This window comes from Caretta caretta, chromosome 21 (genome assembly GCF_965140235.1).
Source record: "Caretta caretta isolate rCarCar2 chromosome 21, rCarCar1.hap1, whole genome shotgun sequence".
Classification (NCBI taxonomy): Eukaryota; Metazoa; Chordata; order Testudines; family Cheloniidae; genus Caretta; species Caretta caretta.
The window spans coordinates 7,316,511-7,343,863 of NC_134226.1; the positions used below are offsets into that span (position 1 = coordinate 7,316,511).

At 44.1% G+C, this 27,353-nt stretch overlaps 2 protein-coding genes across 6 annotated transcripts in view; one reads left to right on the forward strand and one right to left on the reverse strand.

Moving 5' to 3' along the window:
- The window catches only part of TMCC2 (transmembrane and coiled-coil domain family 2), a 92,526-nt gene extending 78,568 nt beyond the window's left edge, over positions 1–13,958 (reverse strand). For 2 of the 3 annotated variants that reach the window (XM_075121952.1, XM_048826557.2), the window contains exons 1-2: positions 3,147–3,285; positions 2,568–2,801 (exon numbers count right to left, since the gene is read on the reverse strand). In XM_075121952.1, the coding sequence (XP_074978053.1) occupies positions 2,568–2,759 (192 nt within the window). In that variant the 5' untranslated portion in view covers positions 2,760–2,801; positions 3,147–3,285. Of the gene's footprint in view, positions 1–2,567; positions 2,802–3,146; positions 3,286–3,696; positions 3,810–3,927; positions 4,066–13,856 lie in introns of those variants that run through there. The other variant, XM_048826558.2, reaches the window with a different exon arrangement.
- Positions 13,674–27,353, forward strand: part of DSTYK (dual serine/threonine and tyrosine protein kinase) — a 63,177-nt gene continuing 49,497 nt past the window's right edge. The window contains exon 1 of one of the 3 annotated variants that reach the window (XR_012665688.1): positions 13,674–14,148. Coding sequence is in view for 1 of the 3 variants with exons in the window: in XM_048826394.2 (XP_048682351.1) it covers positions 13,866–14,148 (283 nt within the window). In the remaining 2 variants the exon portion in view is untranslated. Of the gene's footprint in view, positions 14,149–26,257; positions 26,276–27,353 lie in introns of those variants that run through there. The other 2 variants (XM_048826394.2, XM_075121951.1) reach the window with 2 other exon arrangements.

The window sequence follows — 27,353 nt, forward strand, 5'->3', positions numbered from 1 at the left end:
CAGTCCACAGCACAAAACCACCATAATTAGCATAGCTGGTAGTCTCTCTGTACAGGAGCCAAGGGCTAAAAAAGCCATTGAGACTGATCTCACCTCTCAGCCCTTATAAGTAGCTGCTTCAGTTCAGGATGAGATGCACTAGCAGGTGACAGTGTGGGGCAGCTTGCCCCACTGTCTCCCTGTTGGATCTATTCTCTCATCTTCTTACCTCCCAGAACTATTCTCCATCCCTTCCTCTCACCTGCTTTCCCCCCTTCCTCTCTTAGGGGATCCTCCTGCCCACTTCTGCCTCTGCTCTGTTTCCCTGGTCCCGCCTCTTATGTTTCCTTCTCCCCTCATTTTTCTGCCCTACAGCATGAACATATCACTGCAGGCACAATCAGAACAGCTGAGCAGTTGGATCAGGTGTGCATGGAGCTGCTCCAATTGCCATGTAAGCCGAAGACCAAGTGGCTGTCAAAGGAATCAGCCAGCAAGAGCTACTTTAGAAGTGCTCTGGGTGAGTGAGGCTGCATGCCAGGTGAACATGCTTCTAAAAGCATGCCACTGTGGGCTCTGGTCATCTGTCTTACACATCATTCACTGCTGTTTATAGGACAGCAGTGACAGGTGCATGCCATTCCAGTAACTCCTAAAGCACAACAGCTACTGAAAAGAGCCAATAACTAGAGCCGAGAGCTCCACAACTCTAAGGTTAGTTGTTATACTTGCTCTTTCTTGAACTACCTAATGGACACGTTCACTTCACATCTGCCTTTGGGTAACTGGCAAGCATTGGCACATATGGATGAAGCCATGACGCCTACATACCGTTCATGGTTCGCTGTGTGAACTTGGTCAAGCTGTTTAAACTCTCTGCCAGATCATCGGCAGATATAAATCAGTGTAGGTCTGCTGGAGCCAATGAAACTATGATTTATACAAACTGAGGCCCTTGCATTCTGTGCCTCAGCTTCCACATTTGCAGCTAATCCCACATACCTTTGAAAAGCACTATAAGTTAGTAGTATAATAATGAATGCATTGCTAACTAACTAGGGAGGAGAACACGTTTTAGATGCAGTGAAATGTACAGCTGTGCATGGAGATTTTGAAGTGCAGTTACAGTCAGAATATTAGCCTCTGCAAAAATAAAGCAAGTCAGGTTTCCTATTTATCCCCTCTCTTTTTCAATGACTACACTCAGTACTGCTCATGTTTCAAATCAAAGGGGGGCTTGGCTAAATGTCAGTGCTGGAAACTCCACCTGGGACCTCCACCAGTGCCCTTTCTGCCTCTTGTATCACTACCAGTGACAAATAGGAACTGATTAGCCAGCAGCTCCAATGGTGATGTGCAAGACAAAACAGAACCCAGCTCTCTCTCCCAGAGCTGTACCAGCTCTGCAGTGCTAGTAAAAGCCTATTGTTGTAAGTATGACCTGAAGACCCCTCAGGGAGCAGCTCTGGGGAGTGAGAAGGGGGCATTTTTACCTAGTCATTGTTCTAACTGCAGCTGCACTTGAATCAACGCAGACAAGATATGTTCTCTAGTTTAGCTCTGCAGAACCTGCTGCCGTGGATTTTATTTAATGTGATCTGCTAAGTTCTTCTGCAGAATGCAGGCCCTGCCACATTTCCTCATCAAGAAAGGCCCACCTAAGCCACAGCTTCTGACCATGTTTAGCACCAAGCCAGATTCTGATTTCAATGCAATTGTATAACCTCATTTAAATCAATGGAGTTTCTCTGAATTTACACCAGTATAAATGTGGTCAGAAGTTGGTGTATAACTGTTCTTCTTCAACCTGGTCTTTTTTTTAAAGAGAAACATCAATTTATAAACTCATGACTCTTACCCCTTGACTCTTCATGTCCTATAAACCATAACCTTACCATCACCTGTAGCACCCACAATCAAAACCAAGGCCCACTTATGCTACTATAACTGCATATTAGAGCCAGCCCATGGTTTAAAGAACTTATCCTCTAATAACAATAACACCTAGCTCTTATTATACAGCACTTATCTGTAGGTTGCAAAGTGCTTTACAGAAGAGGGAACTCTCAATCTCCCCATTTTACAGATGGGAAAACAGAGGCACAAAATAGCAAAGTGATGTGCCTAGGGTCACCCAGCACACTAGTGACAGAGCCAGGAAAAGAATCCCAGTCTCAGGAGTCCTAGCCCAGTGCTCTACCCACTGTGCCATCCTGTCTTTCATAAGCACTATCCAGCCTGTGGCAAACTCTTCCAGATGACTTTTATCTAGTACCATTGCTCAGCAGATCACATAATCTCCACAAAGCTGAACCCAATACCAAGAGCCCCTTTTATTTTTTTAAATAATCAAAGTTTTGGTGAACAGTCTTATAAACCCATAAAATACTGACACACATCTGCAGGTATGATCCAGGAGACCTAAAAGAAAATACTGTCGTCATGTCAGGTCAATCATCGCTATTAAAGTAGAAAGTCAAGTTCCCATGTAAATAATAAGCCAATAAGGATCATTGGATGGAACTCTGGTTCCAGCTGCACACAGGAAAAACCCAAGTCTCTTTGTAATACCAGCTAGGGAGGCTTACCTTTAAATCGGGAGGCTTGCTCCGGGGAACAGGATGGGGAGCAGGATTCGGATTAGCAGCAGTGCCCAACTCTGACAGGGCAGAAGCGCAATCCCCAGGTTTAGCATCCATGGCAGCCAAGTTGGGGGCATCTTCAGCCCCAGCACAGTCCTGCTCAGGCTGCTGCAGCTCATCCGATGTGCACCTCTTCATGCTGACGAGGTGGGGTGGGAGGGCGATTTTGTACTTCCACTTCTTGAAGGAATGGCAGAGAAATGTAAATGAAAAGCAGGAAGGGGCGGGTGGGAGGAGGGAAAGGAACCAGAGGAGCCTTGGTCAGTGCCCAGACAAGCTCACTTCACCTGGGAGAGGAAGGCAGGCCACAAACAGGGGCTGGGGAGGAGAATCCTTTATCCAAACTCATTGCATGGGGTGGAGGGGAAGGAGAGAGTCTCTGACCCCCCCCACCTCCCCCCCAAACTTTCTCCTCTAATTCAGCCGCATGGGGTGCAGTGCGCAGTGACTGCATTTTTGCTTGGGGAGGGTGCATGTTTCATGCAATTTATCATCTCCTCCCCCCTCCCCAGTTCTGTTACTCACTGCTCAGGAGAGAAAACGAGTGATGCGAAACCCTGGAGCCTTGCATGGCTGCAGATCCTCGTGCCTTGGGTGCATCTCGTCTCCCCTCCCGCCCCCGCCCCGCCTTGACATCTGCTGCTTCTCTCCCCCCCCCAGCCAAGGAGCCGCTTCCCACCGCAAAGCTGCTGCCGCCGCGGCTCCTGCTCGGGAGGAGCAAAGCGGCTCAGCCTACCCCCTCCGCCTCGCCGGCTGGGGCGCCTGACGGACGGCCGCCTCCGCCCAATCAGAGCTGGCGGATCGAGTGGGGCGCCTGGAGGGGGGCGGGGGGCGGAGCCCGTTTCAGGCTCGGTTGGCCGGCGGCGCTGCCCCCCCCCCCCGCCCGCGTCCCCAGGAGCTGTCAGCGGCGCTGGTGCTGCACCGGGCGGCGGCTTTGCCCTGTCGCCGGCGGGCTGCGGCAGAGGCTGGCGGGGAGCCAGGGCAAGCCCCCCCCCCCCCCCAGGCGGTGGCCCCTAGGCAGGAGCCCACCTTGCCCTAGTTCTGCGAGGGGCGGAAGCTAGGCTGGCACAGTCACCTCTTCATTGCCATGGAAACTCCTCCCACCAGCATGCGACTCTTGGCCAGAGCCTCTCCTGTCCTTTATTTATTTCACCTCGGCCTCTTGCAACGCAGGTCAACTCAATTCCCCTTAAAAGAGAGAGAGAGAGAGAGATTTTTTTGGGGTGCCTTTCAAGGTACATGGACCTGCAGGGGTGCACACCCAGAGATTTAACCCTTGCGCACTCAGAGCTTGCCACGCTCCTACCTTGCTTGCGTCGACAGAGGAAAAATCAAGACGACCTTTAGCGCGAGGGTTGTTTTCAGGAGAGGCCTGAAATTCTTTATTTTTCTTGCGTGGAATTTCTTGTGCCCCTTTGCTGCCATCTTGCCACACACGTAGACCCTGAAAAATACAAAACTCGGCGGTGGTCTCACTTTGAAATGAAATGCCTTTTTTTTTAACTCAAACCACATAAACTTGCACTTTTTCACATTGTGTTTTAGGAGAGAGCCACACACACACACTCGCTTGCTTTTCTTCAAAGACTGGTTTATTTTCTGTGGAAAGTGAGGCCACTTTTAACACACAACTCTGTAACTAAAGCAACATTTTCTGGCCAAGATGGGCCGATGTTTAACCTTGAAAGGAAATTGGGGAGGGGGGGGGGGACGGACCTTGAACTGCACAGTTTTGTATTTTGTTACAAATATTTTACTGTGTTTTACCACCACTGGTTGTCTGAATGTGAATTCATTTAACTAGGGATGTCCTAGGGAGAAAGTGGGATAAGTGAGGAAGGGGTGAACAGAAAGGGAGAGTGATAGAAGAGGACAGAGAAGCACCAACATACATACATTCTGATGAGTTACCAGCTAGTGTAACTATAACCATATTTAATCATAAATTTATTCTGGGTTGAAGCCAATCTCTACCTATTGAAGAACAGCATAAGACCTATATGGGAAAAGTGTGTCCCACATCTGCCAATGGCAGGGTTCTTACATTTTCCTCTGAAACATCTGGCACTGACCACTGTGAGAGACAGGGTAATGTACTAGATGGATCATTGGTCTGAGCCAGTCTGACAATTCCTATGTTCCTACGACAACCTCTTATTGATCTAATGACTCAGGAGCAAGGTGTAGTGTCTAGAGCAGGGGTGGGCAAACTATGGCCCACAAGCCGTTTTAAGCTGGCCTACAGCTCCTGTTGGGGAGCTGGGTCAGGGGCCAGACCACACGGCTCAGCCCCGCTCTGGCCGGGTCGCTGGGTCAGGGGTCTCGCCATATAGTGCGGCCCTGCTCCGGTGCTCCAGCCAGGTCGCAGGGTCAGGGGCTGCACCACGTGGCTCTCGGAAGCCGTGGCATGGCCCCACTCCAGCTCCAACATGCTCCAATGGCCCCATCTGGTGCTCCAATGGGAGCTGCAGGGGTGGTGCCTGCAGATGGAGCAGCATGCAGAGCCACCTGGCCACACCTATGCGTGGGAGCCGGAGAAGGGAGTAAGCACCGCTCAGAGCCTGCAACCCTGAGCCTCTCCCCACGCCCCAGCCCTGATCCCCTCCCACTCTCCAGACCCCTCAATCCCAGCCCGGAGCACCCTTCTGCACCCCAAACCTCTCATCCCCAGCCCCACCCCAGAGTCTGCACCCTTAACCAGAGCCCTCACCCCCTCTTGCACCCCACTCCCAATTTTGTGAGCTTTCATGGTCCACCGTTCAATTTCTATTCCCCGATGTGGCCCTCAGGCCAAAACGTTTGCCCACCTCTGGTCTAGAGCCCAGGTTGTGGTTTCAAACGTCTGTACTTTCTCTATCAATTACTTGCTATCTGACCTTGGACAAGTCACTTAGCCTCTATATAAAAGAGGGATGTCACTCATTGGGGTGAAGTCAACAGGAGTTTGGATGCACAAAGTATGCAGGATAGGGTTACCACCTGGCCGGCATTTGACCAGCCTGGCTGGTTTGTTTTTTTATGGATTTGCCAGTGGCCAGAAAAATTATTTAATTTGCCAGGGTTTTCTTTTAATGTGGGTCTAAAGATTTGCATTAAATACACTGGGACATCAAATGTTGAGTGTCTGCGTCCAGCTAAAGATGCAGCAATGTTCCCATTTCCGTAGTTTAAATAAGAAAATTTTATTCAATCTTATCTGTGTTATCTCTCTAGATACTATAATAAGAGGCTGTTGAAGCGGGGAAGGGTGAATTGCAGAGTTGCCTTGTGGTTGGGGCAGGCTTGCCTCCTTGGGTAAGGGGTGAGTGCCGGGTTTTTTGCATATCATAGTTGATAACCCTAATGCAGGAGGAGGCCTAGTGTTTGTCGAACGCTTAAAAGATCTTTGGATGAAAGAAGCTATTCAGTGTTAGTCATGGTCACATTCAGTAATAGTACTGATTCCGTGTATCAATGGGTAAATGATGATGTTATAACCAATGGGCCAAACCCTGAAGTCCTTACTCATATTTTGCTCAGCCTTTATTCAGTCACAACTCCTGTACAATGGCTAAAAATTACTTCAGTAGCTAAAAAATAATTAAGAGCCTCAGAACATGGCCCTCTAACAATATCTTATTTGATGCTTACAGATAATTAGCAAAAAGAAAAGGAGTACTTGTGGCACCTTAGAGACTAACCAATTTATTTGAGCATAAGCTTTCGTGAGCTACAGCTCACTTCATCGGATGTAGCTCACGAAAGCTTATGCTCAAATAAATTGGTTAGTCTCTAAGGTGCCACTAGTACTCCTTTTCTTTTTGCGAATACAGACTAACATGGCTGCTACTCTGAAACAGGTAATTTGATTTACCCCAATGAAACAAAATGGTTTGGGTATCATAGAATCATAGAATCATAGAATATCAGGGTTGGAAGGGACCCCGGAAGGTCATCTAGTCCAACCCCCTGCTCAAAGCAGGACCAATTCCCAGTTAAATCATCCCAGCCAGGGCTTTGTCAAGCCTGACCTTAAAAACCTCTAAGGAAGGAGATTCTACCACCTCCCTAGGTAACGCATTCCAGTGTTTCACCACCCTCTTAGTGAAAAAGTTTTTCCTAATATCCAATTTAAACCTCCCCCACTGCAACTTGAGACCATTACTCCTCGTTCTGTCATCTGCTACCATTGAGAACAGTCTAGAGCCATCCTCTTTGGAACCCCCTTTCAGGTAGTTGAAAGCAGCTATCAAATCCCCCCTCATTCTTCTCTTCTGCAGACTAAACAATCCCAGCTCCCTCAGCCTCTCTTTATAACTCATGTGTTCCAGACCCCTAATCATTTTTGTTGCCCTTCGCTGGACTCTCTCCAATTTATCCACATCCTTCTTGAAGTGTGGGGCCCAAAACTGGACACAGTACTCCAGATGAGGCCTCACCAATGTCGAATAGAGGGGAACGATCACGTCCCTCGATCTGCTCGCTATGCCCCTACTTATACATCCCAAAATGCCATTGGCCTTCTTGGCAACAAGGGCACACTGCTGACTCATATCCAGCTTCTCGTCCACTGTCACCCCTAGGTCCAGCTCACAGATGTCCTGTTTTATCAAGAAGGAAAAGCTCAGATGAAAATGGATTGTGATAGGTATGAAAGCTTCTCATCTTGTCTGCAGCATTTTTCTTATCTTCTGTTTCTGACTGATGCATGTTATTTCAGCACAGAGCAGATGTGATCCAGTAGGTGGTCTTATTGCTTGGACTATTTCTGCAAAGAGTTATTTTTACTCTGTCCTGATATAGCTCCATAAGCACATTAGTTCATCTGCATGAGGTTTAGTATGCCTGTGTTATTCTTTGTCAAACACAAAACCTTAATGAACAAAGGTGCCCTTTTATTGATGTGGGTATGGAACAGGTTTTTTGGGTATTGAGGCTAATCTCTCCTGAGTGGAATTAAGCTTTGATTGATAAATTCACAAACATGGGAGTTTTCTTTAATTTTAAGGTATAAAATTTAAACAAACTATAATACATTGGTTTCAGAGGAACAGCCGTGTTAGTCTGTATTCGCAAAAAGAAAAGGAGTACTTGTGGCACCTTAGAGACTAACCAATTTATTTGAGCATGAGCTTTCGTGAGCTACAGCTCACTTCATCAGATGTTTACCGTGGAAACTGCAGCAGACTTTATATACACACAGAGAATATGAAACAATACCTCCTCCCACCCCACTGTCCTGCTGGTAATAGCTTATCTAAAGTGATCAACAGGTGGGCCATTTCCAGCACAAATCCAGGTTACATTGTTACAAATCCAGGTTACAATACATTGTTCTCCTACAGACTCTTCATTTGAAGATCTGAAAGGAGTTTACAAACATTAACCAGAAGAGTTTCCCAACACCTGTGGGCTACGTATTGTTATATTCATTTTACAGGTAACTTAACTAAGGCACAGGACGGGGAGGTAATTTTGTGTGCAGTCACTCAGTGATGCCATGGAACCACCAGGACCAGAACCCACAAACCTTTATTCCCTAGCACCTGCTCTAACCACTAAACAGCACAGCATTATCACACTATAGCCCCAATCCTGAGAAGTGCTGAGCACCTGCTGCCTCAATTGTCCATCATTCCACCTCTTACAATAAGGCCTAATGGCTGCATGATCTGGACTAAACAGTGAAGATACAATATATTGGTGAAGTTCCCTGTGCAGAAGGCCAGCAAAAGGCATACGTACCACTTAAGTGACACCTGAATCTTCAAAATGTGACTTAAATGGCATTCAGTGGTGGACAGGCCTCATGTCATCACTCTGCAGGGGGGGAGAATTTCACCCTTTGTGAACTATTCCAGCCTCCATAAACAATTTATTTCGCCAAACAACGTTGCACCGTTTTCATAAAAATCCTAACAACTGGGCATATCTTCTTAAAATAAAACATGGGAAAATAAAGGACTGTTTGTGTGAAGGAGAAGTTGCTATTTATTAGATACATTTTCCATTTGAATGGAAACAGTGTCTGTGGGATCTGTGCCAATTAGTTCTGTCTGGCACTCCAGAGATCAAGAGGGATCAGGACATGCCATTTGCAATAGGGGCTTAGTATTTCTTCTCTACGCTCATCCACTGAAAGATGCCAAGCGCCCTTTGTTGTGTAAGATACCGTAGATCAAGTCAAACGTACAGACTGACTTGTATCTGATCATAAAGAGCCTGATGTATAGTACATCTCATTGGTTTGTGGCGGCGCAGTGGGATTCTTGCTTTGTGGAGCCATGGTCAGTTTCTGCAGTCTTGGAAAGGGATCACCACACTCAAACAACTGCTAGGAGTTTGCTGAGGGTATTGTGGCCTCAGCAGCTCAGATGCCAGGAAAGAGCATGGAATATATAGATGTGATTGAAATGCTAGCATCTATATATTATGGTGATGTGCAGAGAGAGAGAATCTGGTGGCTTTATTTTTATCAACCACAAGGCAACAAAATGTATTTGATTTCAAAAGAACAATCAATTACATGCAAGATTTCCCACCATTCTTTTCTCAGGAAAAAAAAAAAAGCAAGTTAGTTTATTCGGTCTCTCTCTCTCTCTCTCTCATATGACCTTACTACAGCACTAACATAGAACAGCAAATTAATCAGCTCTTTCAACCATACGCCCTTTTAGCATGCACAGCAAAGAGGGCCATGCCCCTTTCTGGGATACAGCCTTCCAAAATTCTGCTTCTGACAGTGCCAACTATTTGGCTCAATATCTTGGGAAAGAAAAGGAACTGGGGGGGGGGGGGGAAGTGACTGTGGCAGTTGAAAAGTGCAGCTTAAGCTGATTTTATGACTGAAAGGTTAAGAGTAGGGAGGAGGGCACATTTAAATAGCGTTTTATCAGCAGGAAATGATATATAAAAAGGGAATCACAACCTCACACACAAAAATTGAATGTAATACTATGGATAATTTATGCATAAATCACTTATTTCAGCTCAACAGAGACCATAAGGGCCTAAGGGCATGGAAGGAGATCAAGAAAATGTGGAGAAGGCATAAAGAAGGGGTTTTGTTTTCTTTTTTTCAGATGGGAAATGGGCCATCCTGCTCTCAGTTACATAAGTGTAAATCTGGAGTAACATCTTTGAAATCTATGGAGTTATTCTGGATATACACCAGGTAACTGAGATCAGAATCTGGCCCTAAATACTGAGAACAGCCTTGGTGGACAACGTCACCATGGCAAATACAGTGGTGTTTTTGAAGATGCTGTTATATGCTTTCCTTAGGACAATGATGTGTTTTTTCATAGGGCACATGTCAGGGTGCATGGGATAGGCTTGGTACATTTTGTTATTACGGGGAAAAGTTCCTTTAACTAGTACAGTGAAAACAGAATTCTGGTCCCAAAAGTAGCATGCAGTTTGTTTTTGCATGTCACTGAAAACAAGGGAAGTCAGAAAGACCGGTGGGGTGGTTGTTTTTGAGGAAGTCTAATTCATTTCCACTTCAGACCCTATTCCCCATCCCATGCAAGGCCCAGACATTGGACTATCATTTGGAGAGGAGAAGGAGAATAACACAAAGTGCTGCCAACTCGTATCAGTGTCAAGTATCAGGGGGTAGCCATGTTACTCTGTATCCACAAAAACAATGAGGAGGCTGGTGGCACCTTTAAAGACTAACAGATTTATTTGGGCATAAGCTTTCATGAGTAAAAACCACTTCTTCAGATACACGAACTCTTTTCAGTGACTCCCCACAGTAACTGCTATCATCAATGCTGCTAACCGTCACGATTTCATTGCGAGTCTCACAGAATGTTGTTTGTGTTTGTGCACAAACAATTACATGTGAATCTCAACTTCCATTAAAGTACATTTCTGGCCCTTGGGTTGCAGAGAGAAGCTTGAGACTAGGACCCAAGTGCACCCTAAAGGTTGAGAAACAAGAAGACAAAAAGAACCCCACAGTTATTTTAATGTCTCATGATTTCTAAAACCATCTAATCTGGGGATCCTGAGTCATGATTTTTGCGCATTTGGAGTTTGCAACACTGTGTCATGCTCCAAAAGAGTTTTGAGCCACCTCTTTCCAAACTCAGCATCATCAATACAGCTGTTTGAATTCTTCATTGTCATTAATATTAGCTGAAAATCTAGCTCTTTTTGTTTTGCTTTTGAACCGTTCATGAACTGATCTCTGCTACAGTGAACAAGTTAGTTAATGGTAAGTAATCACTGAAGAGTTTGGATGGACAATTTTTAGCCTTTGAATTGTCTGGCAATGATCCACTGCAGCTATTCATTCTTGGTTATATGTGTAATTAATTGTCTAAGTCACATGGTACTGATTTCCTCTTTGATTGAATGAACTTTTTAAACTGGAGAATGATGAAAAATAAATATACTTCCCAGTAGTTATTTGTGCTAACATCCATGGAACTTCTGGAATTTGCAAACATTTTCATTAGTCCAAATACTTATGGATCCACAAATATAAGAGTAAAGCCAGTTTGTTCATTAATATACTGACAAGTTACTAAGATGGCTCTAACCACATGGCAGAAGGAGCAAAGAGAGCAGGTGCCCTAACGGAGCTGGGTTTACAAGGAATGTAGGATCAGATTCTTGAACTATAATGTTGACAGGGATTGTGAGAAATATTAAAAAGCAGAATGCTAAATTCTAAAGCAGAAAGCGCAAATGGAAAATGAATTACATGCGTATTACCAATATGTCAAGACAGCAATGGAATACTGTAAAAGAAACAAATTGTTCTTTACAAGGTAGGGAAGCTGTGGAAATTGCTTTACACTTGTCCAGGTCTGTGACATAAATAACTGTAGAGGGGTTTGGCAATAAATAATAACTTTAATTTAAAAAAAAATTTTTAAAAAGGGTCATCATCAGGATTAGACCATCTTTGTCATTCTTGCTGTAATACTTTTTTTTAATTATTATTTTTATCTTTAAATGCTGGGTGAATTTGGTGCTTTGAAAGCGAGTAAATGAACGACAGATCTGGCTAGAAGCCAGGCAGAATGACAGAAGCTACTGTGAAACCTTCCTCTTTCAGACCTGTGCTAATATTAACTCTGAGATGAACTGCAAGACCTTGGGTTGTCAAACTCAGGTAATTTGAGTGAGTGAGAATTAAAAACAAAAATGATGAGGTGAGTTCTTAAGTGATTCGTTTTATCATCATTACATGAGATCCAATTAATATTTCTTTCTTATCACTGTCCAAAACCAGTGCTGAAAAATGTTTATCAATACTAAAAATATTTGGCGGGTAGGGCAAAATATTTCTAGCAGGTCATGAGGTTTCAGGCTTTTAAATCATGTCATTCTGATTACCACCTTCTAACAAGTGACTCAGTGGGTCTTCAGCAGAACATAGGAATTCCCATACTGCATCACACCCTGTGGCTCACAATCTCTCTGGTCCCCAATCAGCAAAATATTTAAGCATGTGATTCAGTCTATCCCTATTCAGCAAACAGTTAAGCACATACTTAGCTTAAGACAATGGGACCTAAGCATGTGCTTAAAGTTAAACTCTTTAACGGTAGAGGGAAGGACTGCTGAATCAGGACCTCGCTGCCTCAGGTTCCTCAAGAACAGAATGAGTATAATACTGTTTACCTGCTTCACCAGAACTGTTGTAGGATTTAGGCCCTGATCCTGCTAAAACAAATTATGGGCAGATCTCTACACCTACATGTCCATGGGGTTCCACGCAATGACAAGGTTCTGCCCACTGAGAATCAGCTGGGACTTTAAATAGTGTTTGTAAAGTAGTTTGATGAAAGGTGCGAGAAGAGGGAAAAATATTATTAAACATCTTCAGTGGCTATATGTTCATAAAACACCATCAACAAAAGCCCTATCACACCAAAACACCATATTGCACACACAATTTTCCCTCTGGGAAGAGAATGAGAGAAAGAACAAACCACATGTGACAAATATTAAGTCATGCCACTTATTGCCCCTACTGGAAGGCACTCAGATGGTATGGGGATAAGCACGCTATAAGAACCTATATAGAGCGGAACAGAAAAGCATTTTTTTCTCATCCTTAAATTCAAGGCTCTTTGTGCTCTCCTTGTGCACTAAAAGTTCCTGTCACCATTTTTGTAAGTATGCAGCTCCTCATCTTTGCCCTGGTGTCCTTGCTAAGACTTCCCATCCCCTTTCCCCACCGTTGAGCTGCAGCTTAACATAGGAATTGCTAGACTGGGTCAGACTGGTAGTGTGTCTAATCCAGTATCCCATCTTTGACAGTGTCCAATACCAACTCCTCCAGAGGAAGAAACCCTCTAGTAGGTGCAATGGGGTAACCTACCTCTAGGGAAAGTATCCTTCTACCCTCCTGCCCCAATAAATAGAAGTTATAAAGGTCCCCATAGAAAGGGGATCTGACCTCTCTCCCCACAGAAAGGAGATGTGCCCCCTATAGAGGGGTGTCTCCCCATAGCAAGGGGATCTGCCCTCTCTCCCCCTAGAAAGGGGGTGTGCCCCCTATAGAGGGGTGTCTCCACATAGCAAGGGGATCTGCCCTCTCTCCCCCATCTGATGAAGTGAGCTGTAGCTCACGAAAGCTCATGCTCAAATAAATTGGTTAGTCTCTAAGGTGCCACAAGTACTCCTTTTCTTTTTCCCCATAGCAAGGGGATCTGCCCTCTCTCCCCATAGAAAGGGGGTGTGCCCCCTCTAGAGGGGTGTCTCCCCATAGCAAGGGGATCTGCCCTCTCTTCCCAGAGAAAGAGGATGATGTGCCCCCCACGTAGGGGTCTCCCCCCACGCGAAGAGGCCGGCCCTGCACCAGGAGGCTCACCCCCCCAAAAAAGGGGCGTGGCGACGGCAATGCAGCGCTGGTCAGGAATCCTATTGCAAAGGACTACACATCCCATGGTGCACCGAGGGGCAATCGCCGCAGCAAGCACCTCCCCACTAGAGGACTACAATTCCCACAGTGCCCTGCCCCAGAAGCGCAGATACCCTAGGCAGAGGACTACCATCCCCATGGTGCACTGCGACACGGGGGTCCTCCCACCCGCCGCCTCCCCCTTCCCTCCGCGGCGCCCGGATAAAGGTTCCGCTCCGTGCGCACTGCGGTTCGGCGCGGCGCTGCCAGTGAAGACGGCGGCGGGGCCCGGCCGCGGGGCGCTGTTCCCTCGCGGAGAAGGAGGCCGAGGCTACAGCCTGGCAGCGGCGGAGTCTCCGCCGGGGTGGGGCTGGGAGAGCGGAACCGACCTGGAGGACATGGACGGCGGAGGCGCCCCCCCGCCTAGGGGCCACGGCACCGGGGGCGGAGTGATCCGCGAGCTGTGCCGCGGCTTCGGCCACTACAACCGGCACCTGGCGCGGCTGCAGCACAACCTGCGGGAGACCAAGAAGTTCTTCCGCGACATCAAATACTCCCAGGGGCAGCCCTTCCCCGTCGTGGCCGTCCCCCCCGGGCCCGGGGAGCCGCCGCCGCCGCCGGCCGTCCTCCCCACGCCTGGCTCTCGGGACAGCGCCCCCAGCGGCAGCGTGCTGCAGGCCGGTGAGAGGGAGCTCCCCGACTGGGCTAATGGGGGGAGCACCTCTGGGGTGGGGTTCAGAGGGGGGAGGGGCAGCTCGGGGGGTGGGGCCGCGTAGTGGAGCCTCCGTGGGCGGGGGGAGCCTGTGGCGCAAAGCTGGGTTTAGGGGTGATGTGTAGGGTGGGGAGCGGTGGGGGGACCCCTGGAGTAGAGTGTGTGTGACTGTAGGAGGGTTGGGGGGCGGTGTATTGGGGGTGAGGGGCATGGCTGGGGAGTATGGCCGGGGGGGACGGTATATTGGGGGTGGGGGGCGGGAGCTGGGCGGGGGGGGCATGGCCGGGAGGGGTGGTGTATTGGGGGCGGGAGCTGGGCGGGGGGGGGCATGGCCGGGAGGGGTGGTGTATTGGGGGCGGGAGCTGGGCGGGGGGGGGCATGGCCGGGAGGGGTGGTGTATTGGGGGCGGGAGCTGGGCGGGGGGGGGCATGGCCGGGAGGGGCGGTGTATTGGGGGCGGGAGCTGGGCGGGGGGGGGCATGGCCGGGAGGGGTGGTGTATTGGGGGCGGGAGCTGGGCGGGGGGGGGGGCATGGCCGGGAGGGGCGGTGTATTGGGGGCGGGAGCTGGGCGGGGGGGGGCATGGCCGGGAGGGGTGGTGTATTGGGGGCGGGAGCTGGGCGGGGGGGGCATGGCCGGGAGGGGTGGTGTATTGGGGGCGGGAGCTGGGCGAGGGGGGCGGTGTATTCCAGGGAAGAATAGGGCTGATCTCTGGGCAGAATAAGTGGTTTATGGGGCTGGTGCAACAAAAACGGGGTAGAAAGCGTGGGTGGGGGAGACATAGGGAGAGATGCACAGAAAGGAGGAAAGGGCTGAGCTCCAGTGGCGCATTGGGGAGGAGAGGGGAAACTCGGTGTGACAAGGGGGCATCCATACAAAAGGTGAGATGTGGTGGCAAATTACAGGAGGTGAGGCTCTTGCTAGGAGATTATGGGTGCTGATTGGTGGCAGTTTTGCAATTACTGTAAAATTGAATGATTTATGTACATTGCAGTTTGCTTCAGTAAAAGGTCTCAGAAGTAACCATGTTCAGTTCTTTTCATTTCCCCCCCCCCACCTATGAGCGGTTGTAAACCGCCATGATACAAACCTCTTTATGGTATGTACAGGTTTCAGAGGGGTAGCTGTGTTAGTTTTTATTAGTAAAAACAATGAGGAGTCCTTGTGGCACCTTAGAGACTAACAAATTTATTTGGGTATAAGCTTTCTTGGGATTTGTTAGCCTCTAAGGTATCACAAGGATTTCTCATTGTTTTTATGATATGTAGAAGTTCAGCTTCCAGGGAATATCTTTTATGAGAAGGACCTACTGCAATTAACAGCTTTATAAACCTTTCCATTCACTCAGAAGTAATTCCTGAAGTGTACATGAAGTTTTTCTTTATTAGCTTTTGGCTCAATAGGCCTTGTGCCCCAACTGTTAAACATCCTGATATAAAAATCTGTTGTTCTTGTGAGACTTAAAATCTGTCACACTCAAAATAAAGTGTCCTATATAGAACACCTGAGACTGAAACGGCTACTCTAAAAATCCAACCTAATTCTTACCACTGATGCTTTTTGTTTACATTCTATTTTTTGTGGTTTTTGTTTTTAGTTTCCGAGGCAATAGGAAACAAACCAATCAGTTTCACTTCTGGTTTTAGCCAGCTTTGATGTGATTTGTGCATTGTCACAATACTGAAAACACTTGGCTTGCAAACATTGGAGGAGAAATGTTTAAATACAAATAAAACTGTCTGCAGTGATATTTTTGACTTCTATAATGTAAACTTTTTCCTTTTGGGTGTTAAACTTGTTTAAAAACCTCTCAGTTTAGGGCATAAACTGTACCTGTCTTCAACCCTTTAAACTGTTAGGTTATTCAAAATTTTACATTGTTTCTGTTTTTCAGTAAAAAGAAAAGGAGTACTTGTGGCACCCTTTAGAGGCTAACCAATTTATTTGAGCATAAGCTTTCGTGAGCTACAGCTCATTTCGTCGGATGCATACTGTGGAAAATACAGAAGATGTTCTTATACATACAAACCATGAAAAAATGGGTGTTTACCACTACAAAAGGTTTTCTCTCCCCCTACCCCACTCTCCTGCTGGTAATAGCTTATCTGAAGTGATCACTCTCCTTACAATAAAAAGAAAAGGAGTACTTGTGGCACCTTAGAGACTAACCAATTTATTTGAGCATGAGCTTTCGTGAGCTACAGCTCACTTCATCAGATGCATACCGGGGAAACTGCAGCAGACTTTATATATACACAGAGAATATGAAACAATACCTCCTCCCACCCCACTGTCCTGCTGGTAATAGCTTATCTAAAGTGATCATCAGGTGGGCCATTTCCAGCACAAATCCAGGTTTTCTCAAACCAGAAAACCTGGATTTGTGCTGGAAATGGCCCACCTGATGATCACTTTAGATAAGCTATTACCAGCAGGACAGTGGGGTGGGAGGAGGTATTGTTTCATATTCTCTGTGTATATATAAAGTCTGCTGCAGTTTCCCCGGTATGCATCTGATGAAGTGAGCTGTAGCTCACGAAAGCTCATGCTCAAATAAATTGGTTAGTCTCTAAGGTGCCACAAGTACTCCTTTTCTTTTTGCGAATACAGACTAACATGGCTGTTACTCTGAAACCTCTCCTTACAATGTGTATGATGATCAAGGTGGGCCATTTCCAGCACAAATCCAGGGTTTAAATGTTGGATAAAAAGCCTCACCAATTTGCATAGGTGACCACAGACCCAAACCCTTGGATCTGAGAACAATGAAAAAGTATTCAGTTTTCTTACAAGAAGACTTTTAATAGAAATAGAAGTAAATAGAAATAAATAAATCCCCCCTGTAAAATCAGGATGGTAGGTACCTTACAGGGTAATTAGATTCAAAACATAGAGAACCCCTCTAGGCAAAACCTTAAGTTACAAAAAAGAAACCCTGGATTTGTGCTGGAAATGGCCCACCTTGATTATCATACACATTGTAAGGAATCAAGGTGGGCCATTTCCAGCACAAATCCAGGGTTTCACAAGAACGTCGGGGAGGGGGGGTAGGAAAAAACAGTCTCTATTTTTTTTTTTGTTTCTGCCGGGGATAGACCAGGAATGGAGTCTTAGAACTTTTAGTAAGTAATCTAGCTAGGTATGTGTTAGATTATGATTTCTTTAAATGGCTGAGAAAAGAATTGTGCTGAATAGAATAACTATTGCTGTCTGTGTATCTTTTTTGTAACTTAAGGTTTTGCCTAGAGGGGTTCTCTATGTTTTGAATCTAATTACCCTGTAAGGTACCTACCATCCTGATTTTACAGGGGGGATTTCTTTTTCTATTTACTTCTATTTCTATTAAAAGTCTTCTTGTAAGAAAACTGAATGCTTTTTCATTGTTCTCAGATCCAAGGGTTTGGGTCTGTGGTCACCTATGCAAATTGGTGAGGCTTTTTATCCAACATTAAACCCTGGATTTGTGCTGGAAATGGCCCACCTTGATCATCATACACATTGTAAGGAGAGTGATCACTTCAGATAAGCTATTACCAGCAGGAGAGTGGGGTGGGGGGAGAGAACCTTTTGTAGTGGTAAACACCCATTTTTTCATGGTTTGTATGTATAAGAACATCTTCTGTATTTTCCACAGTATGCATCCGGTGAAGTGAGCTGTAGCTCACGAAAGCTTATGCTCAAATAAATTGGTTAGTCTCTAAAGGGTGCCACAAGTACTCCTTTTCTTTTTGTGAATACAGACTAACACGGCTGTTACTCTGAAACTTGTTTTTCATTGTTGTTTCAACATGAGCCCTTGCATGACTACCTAGTTTTGAATGTCCAATCACGTGACCTTTAGATATCAAGGTGGCAAAGAAGGCCTGAGCAGCCTGTTAAGCACTCACTGGGCAAGTTACTGTGGCCATGTACATAATGTCAATGACTGGTCCAGAACTGCAGTTTGTTCAGTGGCTGTGTAACATCCTGCCATTGTAGATATAAGAATGTCTTAAGTTATGACAAGACATGAGCATCTGCTGCATGCATGCTAAGGCCATGGTCCTGCATGTTATCTCAGCATGTGAGTAATCAACTTGGTTGAATGGAACTACTTGCTTGCATAATGTTGTTTCATGTGCTTAAGTGTTTCTTGGATGGGTGTCTAAAGCTGATATAACTGTGTGAGATTCTGGGGCTGCTTTCTTCTGGTTAAAATATTTAAAAGAAAAAGTTATTATCTTAGTGCCCGAACTCGTGTTTTGTAGAACCTAATTGTAACAGAGGGGAGAGACTTTAAGAGCGCCTTAGGAATCAAGGAGCACAGCTCCTATTGATCTTTCAGGAAAGCACTAACCTTGCAGAGTTTGCGTCTTCAATGCTGTAGCATTCTGTACAGTGCATGTGAATCAGGAAGTAAAATATACTAGTGTCTTTATTGTCCAGGGTTGAGATAGACTTCCTGAAATGCTACACTTCTAATTTACTTTCTAAATTCAAAAGGTGATATCCAAAGAGGTCTATTAAAATAATAAAAAATAACAAACCTATCCCTAGCTTGTTTTCAGTCATGGCAGCTAATGTTCTAAAATAACATTATAGAAATACCTGGCCCCAAATAAGCCACTGGGAAACAAGCTATCTAAAAGTTAGCTTGCCTTCACTTTGTTCTGTATCAATATCAAATGCATCTGGTAAGCTGAATCGCAGCCATTCTGGTTTTATTGAAAAAGGAGGTTAAAATAATAGTTGGCTGGTGGTGGGACCTGAGAGCCCTGTCTTTCATGTTGTATTTGAAAGACTTTTAAAACAAATCTTAACACATCTGGTGATTAGGAGGGTGACAGTTAAAAGCTGTTGGTAATGGACAAATGAATGATCACAGATTGAAAGGATGGGTCTCCTCTACCCAGTGTGCATCAAGCACTAAGACAACTACTGTAATTTCTTTGTCAGCAATACAAGCAAAATTAACTTCAGAGGATGGAAGCTTGGGGATTATGCTAGTTACTGTTAAAGGGAGAACACCTTTGTAGCATCACTGTTTGTGTGTCTTGGGTTTAATAACAAGACATTGTCACGGATACACATGTATCAAGAAATTTCTACTGTGGTTTTATAACCATGAAAAATGTTTCTAAAGAGAGGCTTCTCATTAGCCTACTTCAGTGTTAAAGCTGCTTCTTGTACAAAACGCTGGCTGTTCCTCTTTGTCTTCCCTAGCCGTCATGTTTCATATTGAGTCTTTACATAATGGAATCTCCCAGGGGTTCTGATCAGGGCTTTATTGATGCTACCAGGTTATACTCTCGTATGTAAAGAAATGGCAAAATAAAACCCACCAGACAATTGAGTAAGGGTTGTTTAGGGTTGCCATAACTCTAATTGAAAACTGGTCCCCTTTTGGCAGTGGTGATGGGGCAAGCTGTTTGCTCCATCTGATAAAAAGAGATCAATTAAGATATCTCCTGTGTAACGTGCACCTTAGGAAACTGAATCCTGTGTCTACTGCACTGAACAGTGATTAACAAATTGCAAAATACAAATGGAATCTAAAAAGAAGAGAAGATGCCTTACGTAACTCAGTGTTAAAATTGGTACCAAAGAGAAACCATGCAGTAATCAGGAATTGAGAGCTGTGGTACCAGTAGTGTTTAGAGTATCTGCAAAGATGAAGAGGTGACATCTGTAGGTGCTGCATGGAATGGAATGTGATCTAATTGAATTGTGGGATGGAGGGCTAATCTGAATTGATGTTGTAGTCAAGGTGAGTAAATGGAATGAACATATGTGGCTCTTAAATAAGGAATGCTGTGGTCTTGAACATAGCATGGTTGGCATATGTGGTAGGATAGCAACAATAGTTACCCTGATTTTATTTTGTGTATCAGCGGTAATTTAAACAAAATATATAGCAAAGAAAACACCATACTTTGCAAAAAGATGCATTCATGGGAGACGTACTTGGCTGCATACTTTTCTTAATTAAATAAAGTAACCAGGGATGCACTCGTAAATAGGTACTAACAATCCCTTTTACTGTTTGAGAAACTGTTTCCCTTACTCTAGACCTAGCATCCTTATGAATTCTTCTGAAACAAGACCCTACCATACCATGAGAGCTGGGGAAAGTTTGAGATGGGACTGGTGTGGAAAGGAAGGGAAATCCTCAGACACTGTTTTGGAGAACAGACTTTAAAACTGCCATGCTGCTCAATGTCCCTATCCTTACCTTGAGGTGATTAGCTCACTCTCCTGGTCTTTTACATCCGGTCCTCCAATAAACACAGTTTTGTTCTCTTCAAGCTCTGCCAGCAGTTTATTTGTAAGGTATATCATTCTGAAACCTAAAACCGTTTAGCCTGGGTTTCTTAATGTTTTGGCCGTCTTACTTTGGACCCTATTGTGAAGTTCAGTTATTTTCCTCTTTTTTTTTTTTTTTTTTTTTGGTATATAGGCATCTAGAGATGAACCCAGAGGTTAGTTTGATCCGCTGGAGCAGTGCTTCAGAACTGACAACAGAACATCAAGCGTAGCAGTTTTACACTTGACTTTGTACAATGCTGTATATACAACTATTGATCATTACTCTTTAGAAAGTGTTCTTAAACAGCAACCACAGAACGCTTGTCATGGCTTTTTTATGACCTGTTTTTGCTTCCTGTTCATCTAACAAGGTTACACATCATGCTTAAAATAACCACTTGCTTTATTTGTATTGCAGCAATCCCCAAAGGATTGAGGACCCCATTGTGCTTAGAGCTGGCAAAGATATGAAAACAAGATTCCTAACACTGAGACTAGTTTTAAAAGGCTATTAGACTACTTGCTGGGTGGTACTTGGCACTACTCTGGCTCAATGCTGCTTTGACAGATCCTGTTCAAATAGATGAGAGAAATGCTGCTGTGGCTTACAGGGTTCAAGATAAGGTATAGACAGGGCCCAGCTCCACATACCATGAAGACAGTGGCCATGTTATCAGTATAGTCATGGCTGCTCTTATAAGAGTCTGCTTTGGCATGTTGATTAGCAAAGTGTGTGTGTGTGTGTAAATATGTATGTACGTATGGTCTTTTTTTTTTTTAAAGACATCCGCAAAATCATTTTGCGGGGGTAAGGGCGCTTCACAGACACTTTCAATCTATGTACTTATATTCTAAATTATGTAATAGATCAAAGGGGTGCACTTGATCTATACAGGGCAGAAATGCCCCTTACTGGAACTCTTCAACTCCATAGTGCTGCTGTGTTCAAAATGTGCTATCCTTTGTATAGCATAGGAGATGGGGTGCCAGAATGTGGGGGTCACGGGGTCATGGCCCCACCACTTTTACTGGCCATAAGGGTGAATGATAGGTATGGGGGTGGGGAGGGAAAGATGGGGGAGCCTTGAGGAAGGGTGCCATGGGGGTCTATGGTTTGGGCACCAGTGACCTCCCCCCACTTTTAGGAAGCTTTCCACCGCTCATGATAGGAGGAAACTTACACCCATGCACACTGTAACTTTAGCTTCTATAACTCTTTCAAGGTCAGTAGTATAGTTATCGGTTTCCCATAGCTTACTGCCTCCATTAAAATGTAACTTGGGTGACTGACTGCAGTGCTTTCCCCTCTGGTGCCCCCAAACCAAATTTGTGAGTGACCTTAGATTTCATCTTTGCTGTACAGCCAGTTCTTTGGTTAACAGATTGTGAATCCTTCAGACAGGGATCATCCTTACCTCTGCCTAGCAAATGAGCCACTGGCTTTGGTCAGGGTTTCTGAGTGCTGCTGTAAACTTAGTGGTAGTAAATAGTTCTAAATGGGGCACAACTGCTGCTTTGGGCATGGCAAATGAGCAATACTAACCACAAGGAATATCCTTTCTCCAGTAAATCTTGTCATCTAATTTTAGTCTTGAGTTGCTGATTCAAAGGCTCTCATGGTACCATACATTTTTAGGTGGCCCATGAGTGAGAATCTCAGTTGCAATGACACTTACAGACCCAGGGTCTCTTCTCCTTGGATTCTGGAGCAGGAGGAGAGATTCTGTTGGTGGAGAAAGTGAAGTCACTTCAGGTGGACCTTGTTCACTTAAATCTTATTGATTTCTTCTTCAGCTAGTTTCTCTGATGCTGGAGGTGGGTACCTTAAACGTACTTTGGGATGCTTCAGGAACTTTAGGGAGTGTGGCTTCAAGTGTTTGAATTTTTCCAAGCTGCGGGCCACCAGACAGATACTGACTAGCTATTCTGTAGATTTCAGTAATCGCTGTTTTACCTTTATTGCTGAGGTGTGTTGGCCTCATATGGTTGGCTGTGGAACTGATATTTTCTTAATGATTTCACTTATACTTTTAACTTCTGTCTTGGGTGCCTAGAATATAGAGAAGGTGCTTTTTAAAAATTCTGTATTGCTTGATTGATAAAACCAAAACTGGCAGTATAGGGAATACAGTTGTATTCCGAAATGAGATGAGCCATAGGTAGTGCACAACTTGGCTTTGCATAGAAATGGATAACTGCAAGAGTGAAGGTGAAATTCTGCCCTATTTATGCACTAACAATCTCTAAGTGAATGTCAAAGAAGCCAGTGCAAGTACAGTGTGTAGCAGAAACTCTAGCTCTTTTTTCTTTCTTTCTTTCTTTTTTTTTTTTTTAGTGGATGGGTGCATGTGTGAGTTGATTTGTAATCTGTGAAGAAATGCCCTCAGCAAACTAGACTTTTTTTGCCAAGTAGTTGTGACTCTGAGTTATAAAATCCATTTTGGTGAGACACTCTTGGTCCTGAATTGGCTATTTTCATCAAAAAACTAAATAGGACCCACTTGTTTGGAAGCTTCCCTATGGGTACTTATTTGAAGTTTGTCCTATAACATCAGCTGATGTGGTGTAAATTCCCCCAGTAAAATCAGCATAATTGCTTTTGCCATAAGCGCACTTCATCATCTGCAGTACTCTGGATTTGGTTCACTCGTTTCCTAGTAAATAGCTTTAAAAATTATCTGACATACCAGTGACTTATTACGGAAATTGGGGTTTCAGATTCCCCCATCCTGAACCTTTCTGTGCTGACCAACTGCATCTGTGTCCTCTGAGTGCTGTTTGAACCTTCCCTTTGATTTCTTTGCTCCCAGTATCTTTCAGTCTCTTGATATGGCAAAAATAGTACTGTCTGGTGCAGTTTATATTTCAGCTTGGTGAATGCAATTCTAATTTTTTTTATAATTTTGACCGATACTATTTTGTTTTTTTTAAGCATTTTTATTTTTATCAATTTAAATCTTCAGTTGTTTAAAACACATAATTTTGTGTGGTGTTTTTTTTTCCCCCTATTTTTATTGATGTGAATTTTCACACTTGCGGGAAATTGTGTGTGACAACAGTGATTGACTTTTTAAATCTCAGTGTCTGCAATGTCACATGTCAAAATATATAAAGTAAATTTCCTCAATTTTAAGTTCTCAAACAGCATTTTTCTTACTTTGCCTGTTTGTAAATTTCAGTTATTATTGATAGAAATATTTTTTCGTGTACAGTGAAATCAACGTTTACCAACCATTACTGATAAAAATGTAATCTTTCCAAACCTTTTTTATATTTATAGAAGGACAGTCCTTAATGAGTTTACTGTTTAGAGGTTTGTTTGAATTGTTTTGCATCTCAGTCCAGTGTAGGCACAGCACAGAAACCACCTTCATAATTAAGCCCCTGGTGATAGACTGGTATCACATGTGCTACGGATGTCTTTTGTTTATGGTGTAAGTTCCAAGTTTGCTCTGAGCATGCATACTCTAGTCAAGAGTTGACACTGTATTATGGTAGGTTTCAGAGTAGCAGCCGTGTTAAACTGTATTCGCAAAAAGAAAAGGAGTACTTGTGGCACCTTAGAGACTAACAGATGCATCCGATGAAGTGAGCTGTAGCTCACGAAAGTTTATGCTCAAATAAATTGGTTAGTCTCTAAGGTGCCACAAGTGCTCCTTTTCTTTTTGTGTTATTGTAGTTGATTTAATTCACTGGCTCAATCTCTTACACTGACTATAACAAATTAACTTGTTGAATGGATGCTGGTCACTGATGGATGTTATGTGCAGGAAGAAGGATGAGAATATACAAGCTTGTAGCACCAGGCATGTTCTGATCCACTCAGTAATTCATTTTCTTTAGGCTGCTATATTCTAACCTTATCGATGTCTTGGTGAGAGGTGTGGGGGTGAGTGTGCAAGAGCATACATATACTTGTGATAGCTTTCCACACTAGTCAAGGAAAGTCTGGAAGAATCCTTACAAACTGTTTGTTTGAACATGTCTTCACAAGGTCCTGCTGTATTGAGTGTTGCAGCTGCAGTGATGACTTTGTGTGCAGTGTTTGAGTTTGATATGTTCATGCTAGGTCTTGGTGGAACAAGCTTGCATTCCAATCTAAGGTGCAGTAGGTCTGTAAGTATGCTAAGACATGATTCACTTCTTGCTTTGTCTCAGAACTTTCAAACCCAATGTTTTGTTGGCTGAAATTTTCAGTGCAGTCAGTGCTGAGGCTAGTCTGATGTGGGTATGAATTCTGGAAAGGTGTAAACCACAAAATTAGCCTTTTTTGGTATTCAAGATGCAGCTTCAAGTTTTTTCAATAGAAGAAATTAATCATTTCTCAATATCTGAGGGTTTTATACTGCTACCCATCACTGAGGGCCATCTGGGTAAAATCAGTACCAATAGCTAAGTCCCTAATGGAGTTTTGAGCACTCTTTCATTTTCAGGGTCAAATCTGTGTTTGGGGAGTCGGGGACACGTCTAAGGTGGAGGATGTTCATATTGTGAGCCTCACTTTTATGGTGGAAAGTTTTTTTCTTAATAAAAGTAAGACTTATTGAGCGTTGCTGTTGTACACTTGATGATCTGAATTATGGACCGGTAAACCTCACATCTTTTGTTTTGCTTAGACACTTAATTAACAAAGTGTGCTGCCCCTAATCTGAATGATGTTAGTAAAATTAGATTAATGGATAGCTATTGTAATGTAGGCTAAAATAATAGCCCTCTTTGTCAAATGTTAACAGACTTAGTAGTACTAACTTAGAAGTTAGTAGTATTGGGAAATATTTCCCAATATCAGAGGACTCATTGTTTCCTCAGGATTTGAGGTGCTGAACACAATAGCTGTTAGTTTAAGCAGGTTCCCTTCATAGCAAACCTGTTACAAAACCACACACTAACTGGCCATCTGGTCTATGGTGGCTTTTTAGAGATTCTACTGAAGACCTTTTAGATGGTGTTGATAACGCAGTTTTCCTGTGGAAAAGATTGTATTAAATGCTGTGTATGCTTACAAAAGCGTCAAGGAACCGGGGGAAAGTGTATTTGTAATTGTTGAAGTCAAGGGGAATCTTGTACATATATCTAGGGTGATGATGGTCCAGACTGTGTGCATAGAAAGGGCTGTTTTGAAATGGTCTGAATCCCACATAGTGGATTTTCTTCCTGTGCTTTCAGTGAGACAACGTACTTTCCTGAAAGTGCAGCCTGTGAAACATGTAGTCTAAGGCCATGTTTACGCTTCGTGGAGATGGAAGCTCGATTTTTAGCGGGTCTAGTGAAGACTCGCTAAATAGGGAGCGCTCTGCAGTCAGGTTGACTCACCTTACTCCTCTTGTTCCGGTGGCGTACCGAAGTCGACGGGAGAGTTTCTCCTGTCAACACAGCATGGTATAGACAACACAGTAAGTCGATCTAAGCTATGTCGACTCCAGCTACTTTATTCACGTAGCTGGAGTAGCATAATTTAGGTTGACTTACCCCAGTAGTGTTGACAAGGCCTAAGACTATTATACTCATGTCTGATTCAATTTGATGTATGGAAACTTCCCTAGGTCACCTTAATAAAACTTTTAGTGTGTTCAAAGCCCACTCTCTTTTTAACTAGTCTTACTTCATATGTCCACCAGGTATATGATCAAGGCTCTTCCATTTATGAAATGAACTTGCTGCTCAAGTATTGGCATGTGGTATTCATGGTGGTGTTGCATTGCTGATCTGATTATCAATTGAAGGATGAACAATTAAAAGCTCTGGAACATTAGCATCACATCATTTCTCAATGCTCTCTCAAAGTATTGGGGTGTGCTTACTGGCACATACATGTAAGTGTACTTAGTCTCTTGTAAGTGAAAATGTTATGAAACGCATTGAGTCTTGTGAGAAGTGTGTCTCTGAAACTAAACCTAATCCCTGAGCCTTATCAAGACCCATGTTACCTAGTGTCCTTAATGCTGCATAACTTCTGTTATGTTGAGCTTATGCTCAAATAAATTGATTAGTCTCTAAGGTGCCACAAGTACTCCATAACTTTTGTATGTGATACCTACAGGAATCACTTGACCTGACACTGAAGTGCAGACCCTTGGGGATACAACAACTGTTTAAACACTACCACTGTATAGTAACTTAGGGCAGGAAGTAGAAGAAATCCATATCCAATGGAAATTCAAAAGGGAATTATTAGGTGAGCAAACTACTACTCAAGTTAGAGTTGGACCAGGATACCTGGGCAATGCTCCTGGCTCTTCCAAAAATTGGGTTCTGTAGTTTCCCAGTGGTCAGGACCTACAAGTTAAGTCCACGATGCTCTGTCTGGCTGCACAGCAACCACTTGGCATAGGGTATCGGTTCATTATCGACAGGGCGTTAATGACAAAATAGATGGCATTATTTCTGCAGCATTTTGTTTCTTCCTTTGATGTTTACCAACCAGGTACTGACAAACTGTTGCTACTAGACTTATAAGAGCTTACCGGATAAGATGTAGGTGTGATTTATGGTCTGCTTCTGTGAGCTATTGGAAAAACCAAGTTAATTTGACAGTTAAGATTACATCCAGCACAACCTAAAATACAAATCAGGCAATTAAGCATCACTTGTTATTCATAAATATGGCACCCTATTTTCCCTAAAGAACAGCATTTTGGACCCAATCTGGCTTGTTCTCCATGTTTTTTCTATGAGCAGCAATTCTGTAACGTTCCTACAGTAAAATGTGGTATTGATGCAAGAGAAGTCCTGAGAAGGGTTTTTATTTTTGTACATGAATATATAATTAAGAGAAACAGCCCTTGCTCTGTGATCTTTTGTGTAGATGAACTGGATATCCCAGCTCTGCGTTTCTCTTAAATGTCCTCTTCAGACTGATTATAGTGGCAGAGGTTTTACCCACAGATACCA